Source organism: Eriocheir sinensis, chromosome 50, assembly GCF_024679095.1.
Source record: "Eriocheir sinensis breed Jianghai 21 chromosome 50, ASM2467909v1, whole genome shotgun sequence".
In the NCBI taxonomy this organism is placed as follows: Eukaryota; Metazoa; Arthropoda; class Malacostraca; order Decapoda; family Varunidae; genus Eriocheir; species Eriocheir sinensis.
Window position 1 is genome coordinate 5,662,175 of NC_066558.1, and position 17,105 is coordinate 5,679,279.

At 39.9% G+C, this 17,105-nt stretch overlaps 1 protein-coding gene across 3 annotated transcripts in view; it reads right to left on the bottom strand.

Annotated features, from left to right (window-relative positions):
* Window positions 1-17,105, bottom strand: part of LOC126982304 (tubulin alpha-1 chain-like) — a 35,294-nt gene that overhangs the window by 5,097 nt on the left and 13,092 nt on the right. For all 3 annotated transcript variants that reach the window (XM_050834300.1, XM_050834299.1, XM_050834298.1), the window contains exons 3-8: window positions 11,302-11,406; window positions 9,203-9,399; window positions 7,632-7,813; window positions 3,887-3,983; window positions 2,218-2,316; window positions 249-398 (exon numbers count right to left, since the gene is read on the bottom strand). In XM_050834300.1, coding sequence (XP_050690257.1) covers window positions 249-398; window positions 2,218-2,316; window positions 3,887-3,983; window positions 7,632-7,813; window positions 9,203-9,399; window positions 11,302-11,406 — 830 coding nt within the window. The remainder of the gene's footprint in view (window positions 1-248; window positions 399-2,217; window positions 2,317-3,886; window positions 3,984-7,631; window positions 7,814-9,202; window positions 9,400-11,301; window positions 11,407-17,105) is intronic.

The window sequence follows — 17,105 nt, forward strand, 5'->3', positions numbered from 1 at the left end:
GAAGAGAAGAGAAGGAAAAGGAGAAAGAGGGAACGGAATGAGATATGAAGGAGAGGGAAAAAATAAGGAAGAGAAGGAGCAGAATAAGGAAAGAAAGGAAAGAAGGAAAGAAGGAACAGAATAAGGAAAGGAAGAGAAGGAAAAGAGAAAATAATGTGAAGGAGGCAGAGAAAAAGAACAGCAGAATAAGGAAGGAAGAATGGGAGAAGGAAGGGAAGAAGAAAAGAAGGCAGGTCACGCTGGGTCACCTTGAAGCCAGTGGGGCACCAGTCAACGAAGGTCATGTTCTTCTTGAGCTTGGTCTCGGCAATGGCGGAGTTGACGTCCTTGGGCACCACATCGCCGCGGAACAACAGACAGCAGGCCATGTACTTGCCCTCGCGGGGGTCACACTTCACCTGCAGACGAAGGAGCAAAATAAGCACACAAATTAATGAGGAAGGGAAGAGTTGAAAGGAAGGAGAGAGAACAGGATAAGGAAGAATGATAATGAAGAAAGGCACTGACGAGTTACCTGTCCGAGTCACACTTTACCTGAGGACACGGACGAAGGAGCAAAATAAGCACACAAATGAATGAGGAAGGGAAGAGTTGAAAGGAAGGAGACAGAACAGGATAAGGAAATATGATAATGAAGAAAGGAATTAATCAGTTTCCTGTCCGAGTCACATTTCACCTGCGGACACGGACGAAGGGACAAAATAAGCACACAAATTAATGAGGAAGGGAAGGAAGGAGAGACAGAAGAGAGGAAGGAAGTATGGTAATGAAAGGAATTAATCCGTTACCTGTCCGAGAGACATATTTTACCTGCCGATATGAACGACACAGGTTAATTAGTTACCTTGCTACCTGTTGCTGGTCTCTCATACACACACATACACACACACACACACACACACACATCAATGAGGAGAAGTCGTGTGTGAGCTAAATATTCAGTTAACGAAAAGTATAATAAAGAATAAATAAAGGGAAAAAAATATGAAAAAAAAGGAGAAATAAAAAAATTAAAGTGTAGTTTCAAAAGACGTGATATTACAAACTTGACTCAATCCTGTAGAAGCACAATTAAGTTAAGAACACACACACACACACACACTACTAAAAGAAGAAATTACCACCAGGAACACAAGAGGACACAGTAAAAAATTGAGGAAGGGAAGATGCTTGAGAGACATAAAGAAATACAGCTTCCCGCAAAGAAATATAGAGGTTTGGAACAGACTAAGTGAGGATGTAGTATCGGCGAGAAGTGTGCAAAGCTTTAAGGAAAAGTTGGATAAATGTAGATACAGAGACGGGACCACACGAGCGTAAAGGGCAACTAGGTAAATACAACTAGGTAAATACAACTAGGTAAATGCAACTAGGTAAATACAACTAGGTAAATACAACTAGGTAAATGCAACTAGGTAAATACAACTAGGTAAATGCAACTAGGTAAATGCAACTAGGTAAATACAACTAGGTAAATGCAACTAGGTAAATACAACTAGGTAAATGCAACTAGGTAAATACAACTAGGTAAATACAACTAGGTAAATGCAACTAGGTAAATACAACTAGGTAAATACAACTAGGTAAATACAACTAGGTAAATACAACTAGGTAAATGCAACTAGGTAAATACAACTAGGTAAATACAACTAGGTAAATACAACTAGGTAAATGCAACTAGGTAAATACAACTAGGTAAATACAACTAGGTAAATACAACTAGGTAAATACAACTAGGTAAATGCAACTAGGTAAATACAACTAGGTAAATACAACTAGGTAAATACAACTAGGTAAACACAACTAGGTAAACACAACTAGGTAAACACAACTAGGTAAACACAACTAGGTAAACACAACTAGGTAAACACAACTAGGTAAACACAACTAGGTAAACACAACTAGGTAAACACAACTAGGTAAACACAACTAGGTAAATACAACTAGGTAAATACAACTAGGTAAACACAACTAGGTAAATACAACTAGGTAAATACAACTAGGTAAACACAACTAGGTAAACACAACTAGGTAAACACAACTAGGTAAATACAACTAGGTAAACACAACTAGGTAAATACAACTAGGTAAACACAACTAGGTAAATACAACTAGGTAAATACAACTAGGTAAACACAACTAGGTAAATACAACTAGGTAAACACAACTAGGTAAACACAACTAGGTAAATACAACTAGGTAAACACACACACGTACCATCTGGTGGGAGGTGTCGAAGCACTTGGCCGTGATGGTGCGTACGTCAAAGTTATCGTGCAGGGCGTTATCGGCTGAGACCACAGGGGCGTAGGTGGCCTGGGGGAGAGGAAGAAGGAGGAGGGTTAAGAGGAAAGGGAGGTTGCTAGACATTACATCACTATCAATATGAACACGCCAACACTATCCTCTTTTTTTCTTCCTTTTAAATCCTTTTCTTTTTCATTTTTGGTGTTGGACAAAGGACACCAACACTATCACTATCATCACTATCACTATTACTTTCACCATCAGCATCACCCTCATCATCACTCACTATCACCCTCATCACTATCAAAATCCCTATTATACTATCACTATCATTATCACCATAACTTCACTATCATTATCACTGTCAATTCACTATCATTATCACCATCAATTCACTATCATCACTATCATTATCACCATCACATCACTATCATTATCACCATCACTTCACTATCAATATCACCATCACTTCACTATCATCACTATCATTATCACCATCACTTCACTATCATTATCACCATCACTTCACTATCAATATCACCATCACTTCACTATCATCACTATTAATATCACCATCACATCACTATCATTATCACCATCACTTCACTATCAATATCACCATCACTTCACTATCATCACTATCATTATCACCATCACTTCACTATCATTATCACCATCACTTCACTATCAATATCACCATCACTTCACTATCATCACTATCATTATCACCATCACATCACTATCATTATCACCATCACTTCACTATCAATATCACCATCACTTCACTATCATCACTATTAATATCACCATCACATCACTATCATTATCACCATCACTTCACTATCATTATCACCATCACTTCACTATCAATATCACCATCACTTCACTATCATCACTATCATTATTACCATCACATCACTATCATTATCACCATCACTTCACTATCATTATCACCATCACTTCACTATCAATATCACCATCACTTCACTATCAATATCACCATCATTATTACCATCACTTCACTATCATTATCACCATCACTTCACTATCAATATCACCATCACTTCACTATCAATATCACCATCACTTCACTATCATCACTATCATTATCACCATCACATCACTATCATTATCACCATCACTTCACTATCAATATCACCATCACTTCACTATCATCACTATCATTATCACCATCACTTCACTATCATTATCACCATCACTTCACTATCATCACAATCAATATCACCATCACTTCACTATCATCACCATCTTTTCACTATCATCACCATCTTTTCACTATCATCACCATCTTTTCACTATCACCATCACCATTATTATCACTATAACCTCCTTTCTTCTCATATCTACCCTTCTCACAATCTCTACCTCACCCATCACCTCTCTTCACCATCATCACCATCCCTCTCACTATCACTATTATTATCACTATATAAACCAATACCAAATACAACCTTCACTACCGTTGTTATCACCTCTATCACCATCCTCCCATCACCATCATCACCATCCCTCTCACTATCACTATTATTATCACCATTTAAACCAATACTAATACCACTACCACTGCTATCACCATCCTCCCATCACCATCATCTTCACCATCTTCACAATCACTCACCAGGGGGAAGTGGATGCGTGGGTAGGGGACGAGGTTGGTCTGGAACTCCGTCAGGTCCACGTTGAGGGCGCCGTCGAAGCGGAGGGAGGCTGTGATGCTGATGGTGATGATGGTGATGAAGGAGGTGAATGGTGAAAACAGATGATGGATGAGAAGAAGATGACAAGTAGATGGAAAGAAAAGAGGAGTTTGTAGTAGTGAGAGTGAGGATAATGATGAGGTGGTAGAGATGGAGAGGAGGAGGAGGAGGAGGAGGAGGAGAAAAAGGAGAGGATGAAAGAGAGAGAAAAAAAAGAAATATGAGTTTGTAATCCAAGTCACACTATCGTCAATATATTACAAGTCACTCAATCATCAAATTATTACAAGTCACCCTATCATCAAATTATTACAAGTCACTCAATCATCAAATTATTACAAGTCACCCTATCATCAAATTATTACAAGTCACTCAATCATCAAATTATTACAAGTCACCCTATCATCAAATTATTACAAGTCACCCTATCATCAAATTATTACAAGTCACCCTATCATCAAATTATTACAAGTCACCCTATCATCAAATTATTACAAGTCACCCTATCATCAAATTATTACAAGTCACCCTATCATCAAATTATTACACGTCACCCTATCATCAAATTATTAAAAGTCACCCTATCATCAAATTATTAAAAGTCACCCTATCATCAAATTATTACAAGTCACCCTATCATCAAATTATTAAAAGTCACCCTATCGTCAAATTATTAAAAGTCACCCTATCGTCAATGTATTACAAGTCACCCTATCATCAAATTATTAAAAGTCACCCTATCATCAAATTATTAAAAGTCACCCTGTCATCAAATTATTAAAAGTCACCCTGTCATCAAATTATTAAAAGTCACCCTGTCATCAAATTATTAAAAGTCACCCTATCATCAAATTATTAAAAGTCACCCTGTCATCAAATTATTAAAAGTCACCCTGTCATCAAATTATTAAAAGTCACCCTATCATCAAATTATTAAAAGTCACCCTGTCATCAAATTATTAAAAGTCACCCTGTCATCAAATTATTAAAAGTCACCCTGTCATCAAATTATTAAAAGTCACCCTATCATCAAATTATTAAAAGTTACTCTATCATCAAATTATTAAAAGTCACCCTATCATCAAATTATTAAAAGTCACCCTGTCATCAAATTATTAAAAGTCACCCTGTCATCAAATTATTAAAAGTCACCCTATCATCAAATTATTAAAAGTCACTCTATCATCAAATTATTAAAAGTCACCCTGTCATCAAATTATTAAAAGTCACCCTGTCATCAAATTATTAAAAGTCACCCTGTCATCAAATTATTAAAAGTCACCCTATCATCAAATTATTAAAAGTCACCCTGTCATCAAATTATTAAAAGTCACTCTATCATCAAATTATTAAAAGTCACCCTATCATCAAATTATTAAAAGTCACTCTATCATCAAATTATTAAAAGTCACTCTATCATCAACTTATTAAAAGTCACTCTATCATCAAATTATTACAAGTCACCCTATCATCAAATTATTAAAAGTCACTCTATCATCAAATTATTAAAAGTCACTCTATCATCAAATTATTACAAGTCACCCTATCATCAAATTATTAAAAGTCACTCTATCATCAAATTATTAAAAGTCACTCTATCATCAAATTATTAAAAGTCACCCTATCATCAAATTATTAAAAGTCACTCTATCATCAAATTATTAAAAGTCACTCTATCATCAAATTATTAAAAGTCACCCTATCATCAAATTATTACAAGTCACCCTATCATCAAATTATTAAAAGTCACTCTATCATCAACTTATTAAAAGTCACTCTATCATCAAATTATTACAAGTCACCCTATCATCAAATTATTAAAAGTCACTCTATCATCAAATTATTAAAAGTCACTCTATCATCAAATTATTACAAGTCACCCTATCATCAAATTATTAAAAGTCACCCTATCATCAAATTATTAAAAGTCACTCTATCATCAAATTATTAAAAGTCACTCTATCATCAAATTATTACAAGTCACCCTATCATCAAATTATTAAAAGTCACTCTATCATCAAATTATTACAAGTCACCCTATCATCAAATTATTAAAAGTCACTCTATCATCAAATTATTAAAAGTCACTCTATCATCAAATTATTACAAGTCACCCTATCATCAAATTATTAAAAGTCACCCTATCATCAAATTATTAAAAGTCACCCTATCATCAAATTATTACAAGTCACCCTATCATCAAATTATTAAAAGTCACCCTATCGTCAATGTATTACAAGTCACCCTATCATCAAATTATTAAAAGTCACTCTATCATCAAATTATTACAAGTCACCCTATCATCAAATTATTAAAAGTCACCCTATCATCAAATTATTAAAAGTCACCCTATCATCAAATTATTACAAGTCACCCTATCATCAAATTATTAAAAGTCACTCTATCATCAAATTATTACAAGTCACCCTATCATCAAATTATTAAAAGTCACTCTATCATCAAATTATTAAAAGTCACTCTATCATCAAATTATTACAAGTCACCCTATCATCAAATTATTAAAAGTCACCCTATCATCAAATTATTAAAAGTCACTCTATCATCAAATTATTAAAAGTCACCCTGTCATCAAATTATTAAAAGTCACTCTATCATCAAATTATTAAAAGTCACCCTATCATCAAATTATTAAAAGTCACCCTATCATCAAATTATTAAAAGTCACCCTATCATCAAATTATTACAAGTCACTCTATCATCAAATTATTAAAAGTCACCCTATCATCAAATTATTAAAAGTCACTCTATCATCAAATTATTAAAAGTCACTCTATCATCAAATTATTACAAGTCACCCTATCATCAAATTATTAAAAGTCACCCTATCATCAAATTATTAAAAGTCACCCTATCATCAAATTATTAAAAGTCACCCTATCATCAAATTATTAAAAGTCACCCTGTCATCAAATTATTAAAAGTCACTCTATCATCAACTTATTAAAAGTCACTCTATCATCAAATTATTACAAGTCACCCTATCATCAAATTATTAAAAGTCACCCTATCATCAAATTATTAAAAGTCACCCTATCATCAAATTATTAAAAGTCACCCTGTCATCAAATTATTAAAAGTCACCCTATCATCAAATTATTAAAAGTCACCCTATCATCAAATTATTACAAGTCACCCTATCATCAAATTATTAAGTCACCCTATCATCAAATTATTAAGTCACCCTATCATCAAATTATTAAGTCACCCTATCATCAAATTATTAAGTCACCCTATCATCAAATTATTACAAGTCACCCTATCATCAAATTATTAAGTCACCCTGTCATCAAATTATTACAAGTCACCCTATCATCAAATTATTACAAGTCACCCTATCATCAAATTATTACAAGTCACCCTATCATCAAATTATTACAAGTCACCCTATCATCAAATTATTACAAGTCACCCTATCATCAAATTATTACAAGTCACCCTATTGTCAAATTATTAAAAGTCACCCTATCGTCAAATTATTAAAAGTGAGTAGATGGCTTTTTTTTCACATATGTTACCTTTTTTTATGCCCCTGAACTGCTGTAAAAAAAAATATATAAAAAAGTCACACTATCAATATATTAGTCACACTACCTATCAATCCCTTTCTCACACCCTCTCCCCCATACCCCTCTTCCCCTTCCTTACCTGGACACCACCTGGCCAATCATTCTGTTCAGGTTGGTGTAGGTGGGACGCGTGATGTGAAGCTCCTTGTTGCAGAGGTCGTATATCGCCTCGTTGTCCACCATGAAGGTCACATCCGCGTGTTCCAGCGTGGTGTGGGTGAAGAGAATAGAGTTGTACGGCTCCACCACGGCTGTTGAGACCTGGGGAAAAGAGTTGGAAAGTTTCGTTTAGTCGGCGCAACATCTGTGGTCATATGCCGGAGAGACAGAAGGGGAAGGAATTATAGGAGAAGGGAACAGACCCCAGGGGAACAGGACACAACCCCCGATTAATACCTGGTACCCATTCACTGCTGGGTGGACAGGGGTGTAGGGTATCTGAAAAGCCGCCCAAATTTTTCCACTCCGCCCGGGAATCGAACCCTGGCTCTCTCGATTGTGAGCCGAGTGTGCTAACCACTGCACCACGAAGCCCCCTTGAGACCTGGGGGAGGGTGGAGTGAGGTGGTGAGGGTGGAAGAGAGAGAAGGATGATGTGGTTTGCTTGTGTGTGAAGGGTGGAGATGAGGAAAGAGAGGAATGAAGGTAGGAAGGGGGGGGGGGGGATGTTTTGTTATGTGGAGAGAGAGGATGAAGAAGGGATGGATGTTGTGAAATGTTGAGAGGGAGGATGAAAAAGGGGGTGGATGTTGTGTAATGTGGAGAGAGAGGTGGAAGAAGAAAGGTGTGTGGAAGAATGGAAGTGGGGATAGAGGAATGAAGAAAGAAAGGGGTGGATGTTGTAGGGTGGAGAGGTGGAAGAAGAAAGGTGTGTGGAAGAATGGAAGTGGGGATAGAGGAATGAAGGTGGAAAGGAATGGATGTTATGTGAGGTGGAGAGAGGAGAGAAGAAAGGTGTGTGTGTGTGTGAGTGTGTGTGTGTGTGTGTGTGTGTATAGTGGAGTGAGGGAGGTGGATGTGGTAATGAAGAGGTGGAGATACATGTGGAAGGAAAGAAAAGGACAAAAAAAATAAACCAGTGATGAAAGTGACAAACAGAAAGACAAAGAAGAGGAAGAAGAAGAAGTAAAGAAGAAAAAGAAGATAAAGAAAACAACAACAACAACAGCAGCAAAAACAAGCAAACAAGTAAGATAATGAACCAAAACAACCATTCTCTCTCTCTCTCTCTCTCTCTCTCTCTCTCTCTCTCTCTCTCTCTCTCTCTTCTTCCCTCCCTTCTAGCATTTCTTTCCTCCCTTCTTCCCTCCTACCCTTTCTCTTTCTCTCCCTCCCTTCCTCTCCTTCCCTCCCTTCCTCTTTCCCTCCCTTCCTCCCTCCCTTCCTTCCTCTCCTTCCCTCCCTTCCTTCCTCCTAGCCTTTCTTTCCCTCCCTCCCTCCCTTCCTTCCTCTCCTTCCCTCCCTTCCTTCTAGCCTTTCTTTCCCTCCCTCCTTCCTTCCTACCCTTTCTTTCCCTCCCTCCTTCCTTCCTACCCTTTCTCTTTCCCTCCCTCCCTTCCTTCCTCTCCTTCCCTCCCTTCCTTCTAGCCTTTCTTTCCTTCCTCCTTCCTCATATCCTTTCCTCTCTCTCTCTCTCTCTCTCTCTCTCACCTGGGGCGCGGGGTAGATGGAGAAGCAGAGTTTGGATTTCTTGCGGTAGTGAAGCGAGAGGTGTTCCATGAGCAGCGACCCGAAACCCGAACCGCTGCCTCCCCCGAACGAGTGGAACACCAGGAACCCTTGAAGCCCATTGCAGTTGTCGGCTTGGCGGCGGATGGAGTCGAGCACCACTTCCAGCTGCTCCTTGCCTGGGTGGAGAAGTGGATAGGTGGATAGGTGGAAGGAGATGAAGGGAAGTGGATAGGTGGGAAGGTGGATATGATAGGTGGAAAAACTGACAGAGGAAAAGGTGGATAGAGGAGAAGGTGGATAGACAGGTTAACAGGTGGAGAGATAGACATAGGGACAAGTGGATAGACAGGTGGAAAGGTGGTTTATGGAAGGAGATGAAGGGAAGTGGATAGGTGGAAGGTTGGATATGATAGGTGGATAAACTGACAGAGGAATAGGAAGTAAGGTGGATAAAGGAATAAATGGATAGAGGAAAAGGTGGATAGACAGGTCAACAGGTGGAGAGAAGGAGGGATAGAGGAAAAGGTGGATACAGGTGGAGAAATAAACAGTAGGATAGAGGAAAAAGTGGATAGACAGGTCAACAGGTGGATACAGGTGGAGACAGAGGGACAAGTGGATGGCAGATGGACAGGTTGGAAGAGGGATAAATGGGTAGATAGGATAGGTGGATAGAAAGTGGATAGAAAAGTGGATAAGTGAAGGTGAATAGGTGGATAAATTATATAACGGTGAGGTGAATGGTAGGGTAAATTAAGGGAGATAGGAGGTGGATAGGTGGAGGATAGGATAGACAGGCGAAAGTTGAAGAAGTGGATAGATGAATAGATTGATGATTGGAAAGGTGAGAAAAGGTGGATAATAGAAGATGGAGAGGTAGAGAATAAAGAGGAGAAAGAGGCAGCTGAGAAAGGAAGGATTTTGGAATTGAGTAAAATTAAGAGGAAGAGGAAATAATCTATAAAAAAAAAAAAAAAAAAAAAAAGAGAGATGGAAGATTGGTTGATTGGAAGACTGGAATTTTAAGAGATGGAAGAGGTGGTTGATTGGACAGGTAATTGAGGGAGTTGACAGGAAGGAAAGCAGGTATAGACAGATAGATGAATTGATTGACTGACATAGATTGGTTGACTACAAGACTGGAATTTTAAGAGATGGAAGAGGTAGTTGATTGGACAGGTAATTGAGGTAGTTGACAGCAAGGAAAGCAGGTATAGACAGATAGATGAATTGATTAACTGACTTATAGATTGGTTGATTGGAAGACTGGAATTTTAAGAGATGGAAGAGGTGGTTGATTGGACAGGTAGTTGAGGGAGTTGACAGGAAGGAAAGGAGGTATAGACAGGTAGATGAATTGACTGACTTATTGGTTGATTAGAAGACTGGAATTTTAAGAGATGGAAGAGGTAGTTGATTGGACAGGTAATTGAGGGGGTTGACAGGAAAGCAGGTATAGACAGATAGATGAATTGATTAACTGACTTATTGGTTGATTAGAAGACTGGAATTTTAAGAGATGGAAGAGGTAGTTGATTGGACAGGTAATTGAGGGAGTTGACAGGGAGGAAAGCAGGTATAGACAGATAGATGAATTGATTAACTGACTTATAGATTGGTTGATTAGAAGACTGGTTAATAGATGGAGTGATAGATAATGCATAGACAGATAGATAGATAGATAAAGAGACTGACAAGCATACATATACAATCAATCACTCTTCATCCTTTCTTTTTTTCCTTCCTTCCTTCCTTTCATCCTCCTTCCTTCTTTTTCTTTTCAATCACCCTTCCTCCTTCCTTCCTTTCTTCCATCCTCCTTCTCTTTTTTCCTTTTCAATCACCCTTCATCCTTTTTTCCTTCCTTCCTTCCTTTCATCCTCCTTCCCTCTTTTCCTTTATTCCTTCCATCCCTTCCTCTTTCCTTCCTTCCTTCCTTCTTTTAACCCTTTTTCTCCTCCTATCTATCCTCCTTTCTTCCTCCTTTTCTCCCTTCTTGCTATATAAACATTTACAGGAAAACGAAAAAAAATAAAAAATCCTTCCTCTCTCTCTCTCTCTCTCTCTCTCTCTCTCACCGACAGTGTAGTGGCCCCTTGCGTAATTGTTCGCGGCATCTTCCTTCCCGGTGTGGAGTGTGGAGGGTGAAAACAGCGACTTGTAGGTCCCAGTTCGAATCTCGTCTGGAAATAGAAGTTCAGAAATACAGTTACTATAAGACATTTCGCCGCCCAAGAACACATATTTGACAAGGCTTTCGTAGGAGTTGTAGGCATTTCCAGTAGTAGTTTTATGACCCTGGTGGTAGTCTGACCCTTCTTCTGTACCGTGAACCTCAAGAAACACACATTAGAACCCGACTGACCCTCTCTTTGACCTTTAGAAACAGCTGATGTGGAAAGCGAGTGTCTTATAATATCCACCTTATAAGTTCTGAAAATAAAGGTTGAGGGAGTTTGGAAGAAGAGTAGAGAGATGAAGTTTGAGATGCGTTCCGGAAGTTGAAGTTTGAAATAAGTTCCAGAAATATAAAAAAATGAAATGAAGTTTGAAATAGGTTGTGAATATAAAAGTTGAGAGAGAGAGTTTGTGGTAGTTTGAGACAGTTTCTGAAGCTATTGAGCGTGAGTATATAGGTGAGAGAGAGAGAGAGAGAGAGAGAGAGAGAGAGAGAGAGAGAGAGAGAGAGAGAGAGAGAGAGAGAGATGATCGCATAAATAGGATGAAAAAAAGAAAGAAAATAAAGAGAAAGGAGGAGGAGGAGGAAGAGGAAGTTACCGAAGAAAAGAAGATGAAGGAAAATAACAGGAAAACAAACGAAAGAAAAGAGAAGAAAAAAGTTATAAATAAAATAAAGGTAAGAGCCTGATCAGATATCGACCAGGTGCCATACAGGTGCGAAGGTGATTAGCCCCATGACGCGCAGGTGAGCAAGCGGGTCGTAAGCCAATTAGCGGAACAGGTGACTAATTAACAGGTGAGGGGGGAGGAGGTGGAGGAGGAGGAGGAGGAGGAATAAATAATAAAAATATGATGATGACGAAAAAAGAAAGAAAAGGAAGAAAATAGTAAGAATAAGAAAGAGAAGAAAAAGAAGAAGGAAAAAGAATGAGAATAAGAAAGAGAAGAAGAAGAGGAAGAAGAAGAAGAAGAAGAGAAAAGAAGAAGAAAGAAAGAAAGAAAGGAGAAGAAGAAGAAGAGTTAGAAGAAGGAAAAGGAGGAGGAGGAGGAAAAAGAAGAAAAAGAAGACGAGGAAGAGTTAGAAAAAGGAAAAGGAGGAGGAGGAGGAGGAGGAAAAAGAAGAAACAGAAGAGGAAGACGGAGAAGGAAAATAATAAAACGATATATAGGGCTGGTAATTATAGTAAACAGCGATGGTGATGATAAGTGATGGTGATGAATGGAAGTAGTAATGGTGGTGGTGATGGTGGTAGTGGTGGTGGTGATGGTGGTAGTGGTGGTGGTGATGGTGGTAGTGGTGTATTAGTCACGGTTATTGGTGTTGTTAGTGGTGGTGGTGATCAATGTTTCCCTGGTGAAATGTAGGTATTTAAGTTCCCCCTTTCCTCCACTCCCTCCTTCCCTCCTTACCCTTCCTTCCTTCCTTCTCTCCTTTCCTTCCTTCACTTTCTTCTCTCCCTCCTCCCCTCCTTCCCCTTCCTTCTTTCTCCCTTCCTTCTTTCCTTTCTTCCCCTCCCTCCTCCCCTCCTTACCCTTCCTTCCTTCTTTCTCTCCTTTCCTTCCTTCACTTTCTTCTCTCCCTCCTCCCCTCCTTCCTCTTCCTTCTTCCACCCTTCCTTCTTTCCTTTCTTCCCCTCCCTCCTCCCCTCCTTACCCTTCCTTCCTTCTTTCTCTCCTTTCCTTCCTTCACTTTCTTCTCTCCCTCCTCCCCTCCTTCCTCTTCCTTCCTTCCTTCTTTTCTTCTTTCTCCCTTCCTTCTTTCCTTTCTTCCCCTCCCTCCTCCCCTCCTTACCCTTCCTTCCTTCTTTCTCTCCTTTCCTTCTTCTTTCCTTTCTCTCTTCCCTCCTTCACTTTCTTCCCCCTCCTTCCTTCTTTCTCTCCTTTCCTTCTTCCTTCTTCACTTTCTTCTTTCCTTTCTTCCCCTTCCTTCCTTCTTTTTCTCTCCATTCTTTCCTTTCTCTCTCCCTTCCTTCCTTCCACTCATCCTTCTCTAACTATACTCTTTCCTCCCTCCTTCCCTTCTTCCTTCTTTCACTCCTTTTCTTCACATTACGTTTTATCCCTTCCTCCTTTCCTTCCTTCCCTTCTTTCTCATTTTTTTCATTCCTTCTTTTCCTTCTATTCTTTCTATCTCTCATTTCTCAAACTTATCATTTTCTCTTGTCCTTCACTCATTCCTTTCATTCCTATTTTCTCTCCCTTCCTTGTTTCATGTAGTAGTAGTAGTAGTAGTAGTAGTAGTAGTAGTAGTAGTAGTAGTAGTAGTAGTAGTAGGCGGTGGTGGTGGTGGTGGTCACTACATAATGCAATGCTAACGTGTCTTAGTGTGCCCTTTTCACGCTGAGGTGGAGGTGGTGGTGGTGGTGTGGGTGTGGGTGGAAGAGGGGAGGAAGGGAGGAAGGAGAAGGAAAGGTGGATGCGGCAAGAAGTGGGTCAATGATGATGATGATAGTGATGGTGATGGTGATAGAGATGGAGGATAATGAAGGGTGGAAAAGGGAGAGGAAAGGAGAGGAAAGGAGGGAAAGGAAGAGGAAAGGAGAGGGAGGGAGAGGAAAGGAGAGGGAGAGAGAAAAGAGAGGTGAAGGGAGAGGAGAGGAGAGGAGAGGGAGAGAGAGGAGAGGAGAGGGAGAGAGAGAGGAAAGGAGGGGAAAGGAGAGAAAGGAAGAGGAAAGGAGAGAAAGGAAGAGGAAAGGAGAGGGAGGGAGAGGAAAGGAGAGGGAGAGAGAAAAGAGAGGTGGAGGGAGAGGAAAAAGAGAGGAAAGGAGGGGGAGAGAGAGGAGAGGAAAGGGAGAGAGGAGAGGAAAGGGAGAGAGGAGAGGAAAGGAGAGGGAGAGAGAGGAGAGGGAGGGAGAGGAAAGGAGAGGGAGGGAGAGAAAAGATGGTGGAAAAAGAGAGGGAGAAATAGGAAAGGGGAGGAGGAAGGAAGAGGGAGAGGAAGGAAGAGGGAGAGGAAAGCTGAGGGAGGGAGGGAGGGGATGGGAGAGGAAAGGACAGGGAGAAAAGGGAGGTGGAGGGAGAGGAAAGGGGGAGGAGGAAGGGAAGAAGAGGGAGAGGAGAGAGAGGGAGGGAGGGAGGGAGAGGCATCACGGTGAAGTCTTGGATAGATTGCACTTTCGTCTGGTAACATTTCGCTTATGTGCCAAGGCGGGCTTTCAATAATGTACTGATGTCGCTTTTCACACCAACGGACAAACCTAATCATTCTGCTGGACATTTAATATATTTTTTGAAGTTTTCCCATATTTTACCTACGTTAGTGTCCTCTTCCTTTCCTTCCCTCTCCTCCTTCCCCTTCCTTCCTTCTTTTCTTTCATTCTTTCCGTCTTCCTCCACTTTCTTCCCTTCCCTCCTCCCCTCCTTATCCTTCCTTCCTTCTTTTTCTCTCCATTCTTTCCTCCTTTCTCCCTTCCTTCCCCTCTCTCCTCCCCTCCTTCCTTCTTTTTCTCTCCACTCTTTCCTTTCTCTCTTCCTTCCTTCCTTCCTTCCATTCATCCTTCTCTAACTATACTCCTTCCTCTCTTCCTTCCCTTCCATTCGTGTGTCAATATTATACGAAATGTGTTCTTTTCAAATTCTAGAACATTTTTTTTGTTAGTCACTGTTTCTAGTTTGAGTTCGAATGTTGACGCGTTCTAATCTGCGATCGAAAGGGCCGAGGCGTTCTCCTGGTGTGACATTACCGGCTAGATCAATGGTTTCTAAAGCCTTCTCACCACCACGCCCCGCAGGGAATGGGTCCACCCCCTCACCCCCCCCCCCCTGGCACCTATACAAGTTGTTGGCTGAATGGGGAAATCCAGCGTGTACATTGCGCCTGAAAAAGAGGAGAGAATATGGGTCGTATTGTAAGAGATTTCACCGCTCAAGAACACCTATTTGACAAGGCTTTCATAGGAGTTGTGGGCATTTCCGGGAGTTGTTTTATGGCCCTGGTGGTAGTTTGACCCTTCCTCTGTACCGTGAACCTGAAGAAACACTCGCTATAACCCGACTGACCCCCTCTTTGACCTGATGTGAGAAGCGAACCCCCCCCCCCCCCCCATGGGTTTCAGGGATGGGGAGGGGTCAATAAGTACAGAAAAGGTAGGAAGTAGACAATCGATCCAGAGAAATAAAGGTTGTAGAGGCGATACTTTTGCATTTTTTTTTCTTCATAAGTTTCTCAGTAAAAGGAAGGGAGAGGAAAGGAGGTGGAAGGGAGAGGAAAGGAGAGGGAGAGAGAGGAAAGGGGATGGAGAGAGAGGAGAAGAGAGGAAGAGGGAGAGAAAGGAGAGGAAAGGGAGAGAGAGGAAAGGAGAGGGAGAGAGAGGAAAGGGGATGGAGAGAGAGGAGAGGAGAGGGAGAGAAAGGAGAGGATAGGGAGAGAGCGGTAAGGAGAGGGAGAGAGAGGTACGGTGGGGGAGTGAGAGTGAGAGAGAGGAGAGGACAGGGAGAGAGAGGAAAGGAGAGGGACAGAGAGGAAAGAAGAGGGAGAGAGAGGAAAGGGGTTGGAGAGAGAGAGAGAGAGAGAGAGAGAGAGAGAGAGAGAGAGAGAGAGAGAGAGAGAGAGAGAGAGAGAGAGAGAGAGAGAGAGAGAGAGAGAGAGAGAGAGAGAGAGAGAGAGAGAGAGAGAGAATAACAAATATGAGAAATACCTTTTTCCCCAGGACTCCACACACACAGAAAATTACTAACGCTCCCTTTGTTCAGAACCCCTCAGCTAATCATCCTGGGTCACCACAAGAAGGTTCAGTGTGCTATTTTGCTGGGTCGAATCTGGGACCCTTTGACTTAGCTAACTTTCCTCTGTAAATTCAAGCATTCAGTATGATTCTCTTTGTTGGTGGTGTTGGTGGTGTTGGTGGTGATGGGAAGTGGTTTTAGTGTTAGTTACGGGTCTTGTTGCTCTTTTGTTTGTCCAGTCTATGTGTGTGGGAGGTTCAAGTCTCCTAAAATCAATGCCTCGCTGATTTTGAGTGTCTGTCGCAAAACACTTAACATTTTAATATCACCAACACGCAAATGTCAAGGCCTGGAGGTGACGTATATGTTGAGTGTAAACTATTCAGCATTTACAGGCGAATATGTTGATTTCAATGTTTTTATTATTGGTATTAGTATTGGTATTGATATTGGTATTATTATTATTATTGGTACTAGTAATGGTATTGGTATTAGTGTTATTATTGTTATTATTCGTATTCGTATTGGTGTTGGTATTGGTATTAGTATTGGTGCTGGTATTAGTATTGTTATTATTCGTATTCGTATTGGTATTGGTATTAGTATTGGTATTAGTATTGGTATTAGTATTGGTGATGGTATTAGTATTGGAATTGGTATTATTCGTGTTAGTATTGGTATTGGTATTAGTATTGGTATTAGTATTGGTATTGGTATTAGTATTGGTGTTAGTGTTGGTATTAGTGTTGGTATTAATATTAGTATTAGTATTGGTATTAGTATTGGTATTAGTATTAGTGTTGGTATTGGTATTATTAATGATATTATTATTGGTATTGGTATTTGTATTGGTATTATTATTGGTATTGGTATTAGTGTTGGTATTGATATTAGTATTAGTATTGGTACTGGTATTAGTATTGGTGTTAGTGTTGGTATTAGTGTTGGTATTAGTATTAGTATTGGTATTATTATTGGTATTGGTATTAGTATTAGTATTGGTATTAGTGTTGGTATTGATATTATTATTAGTATT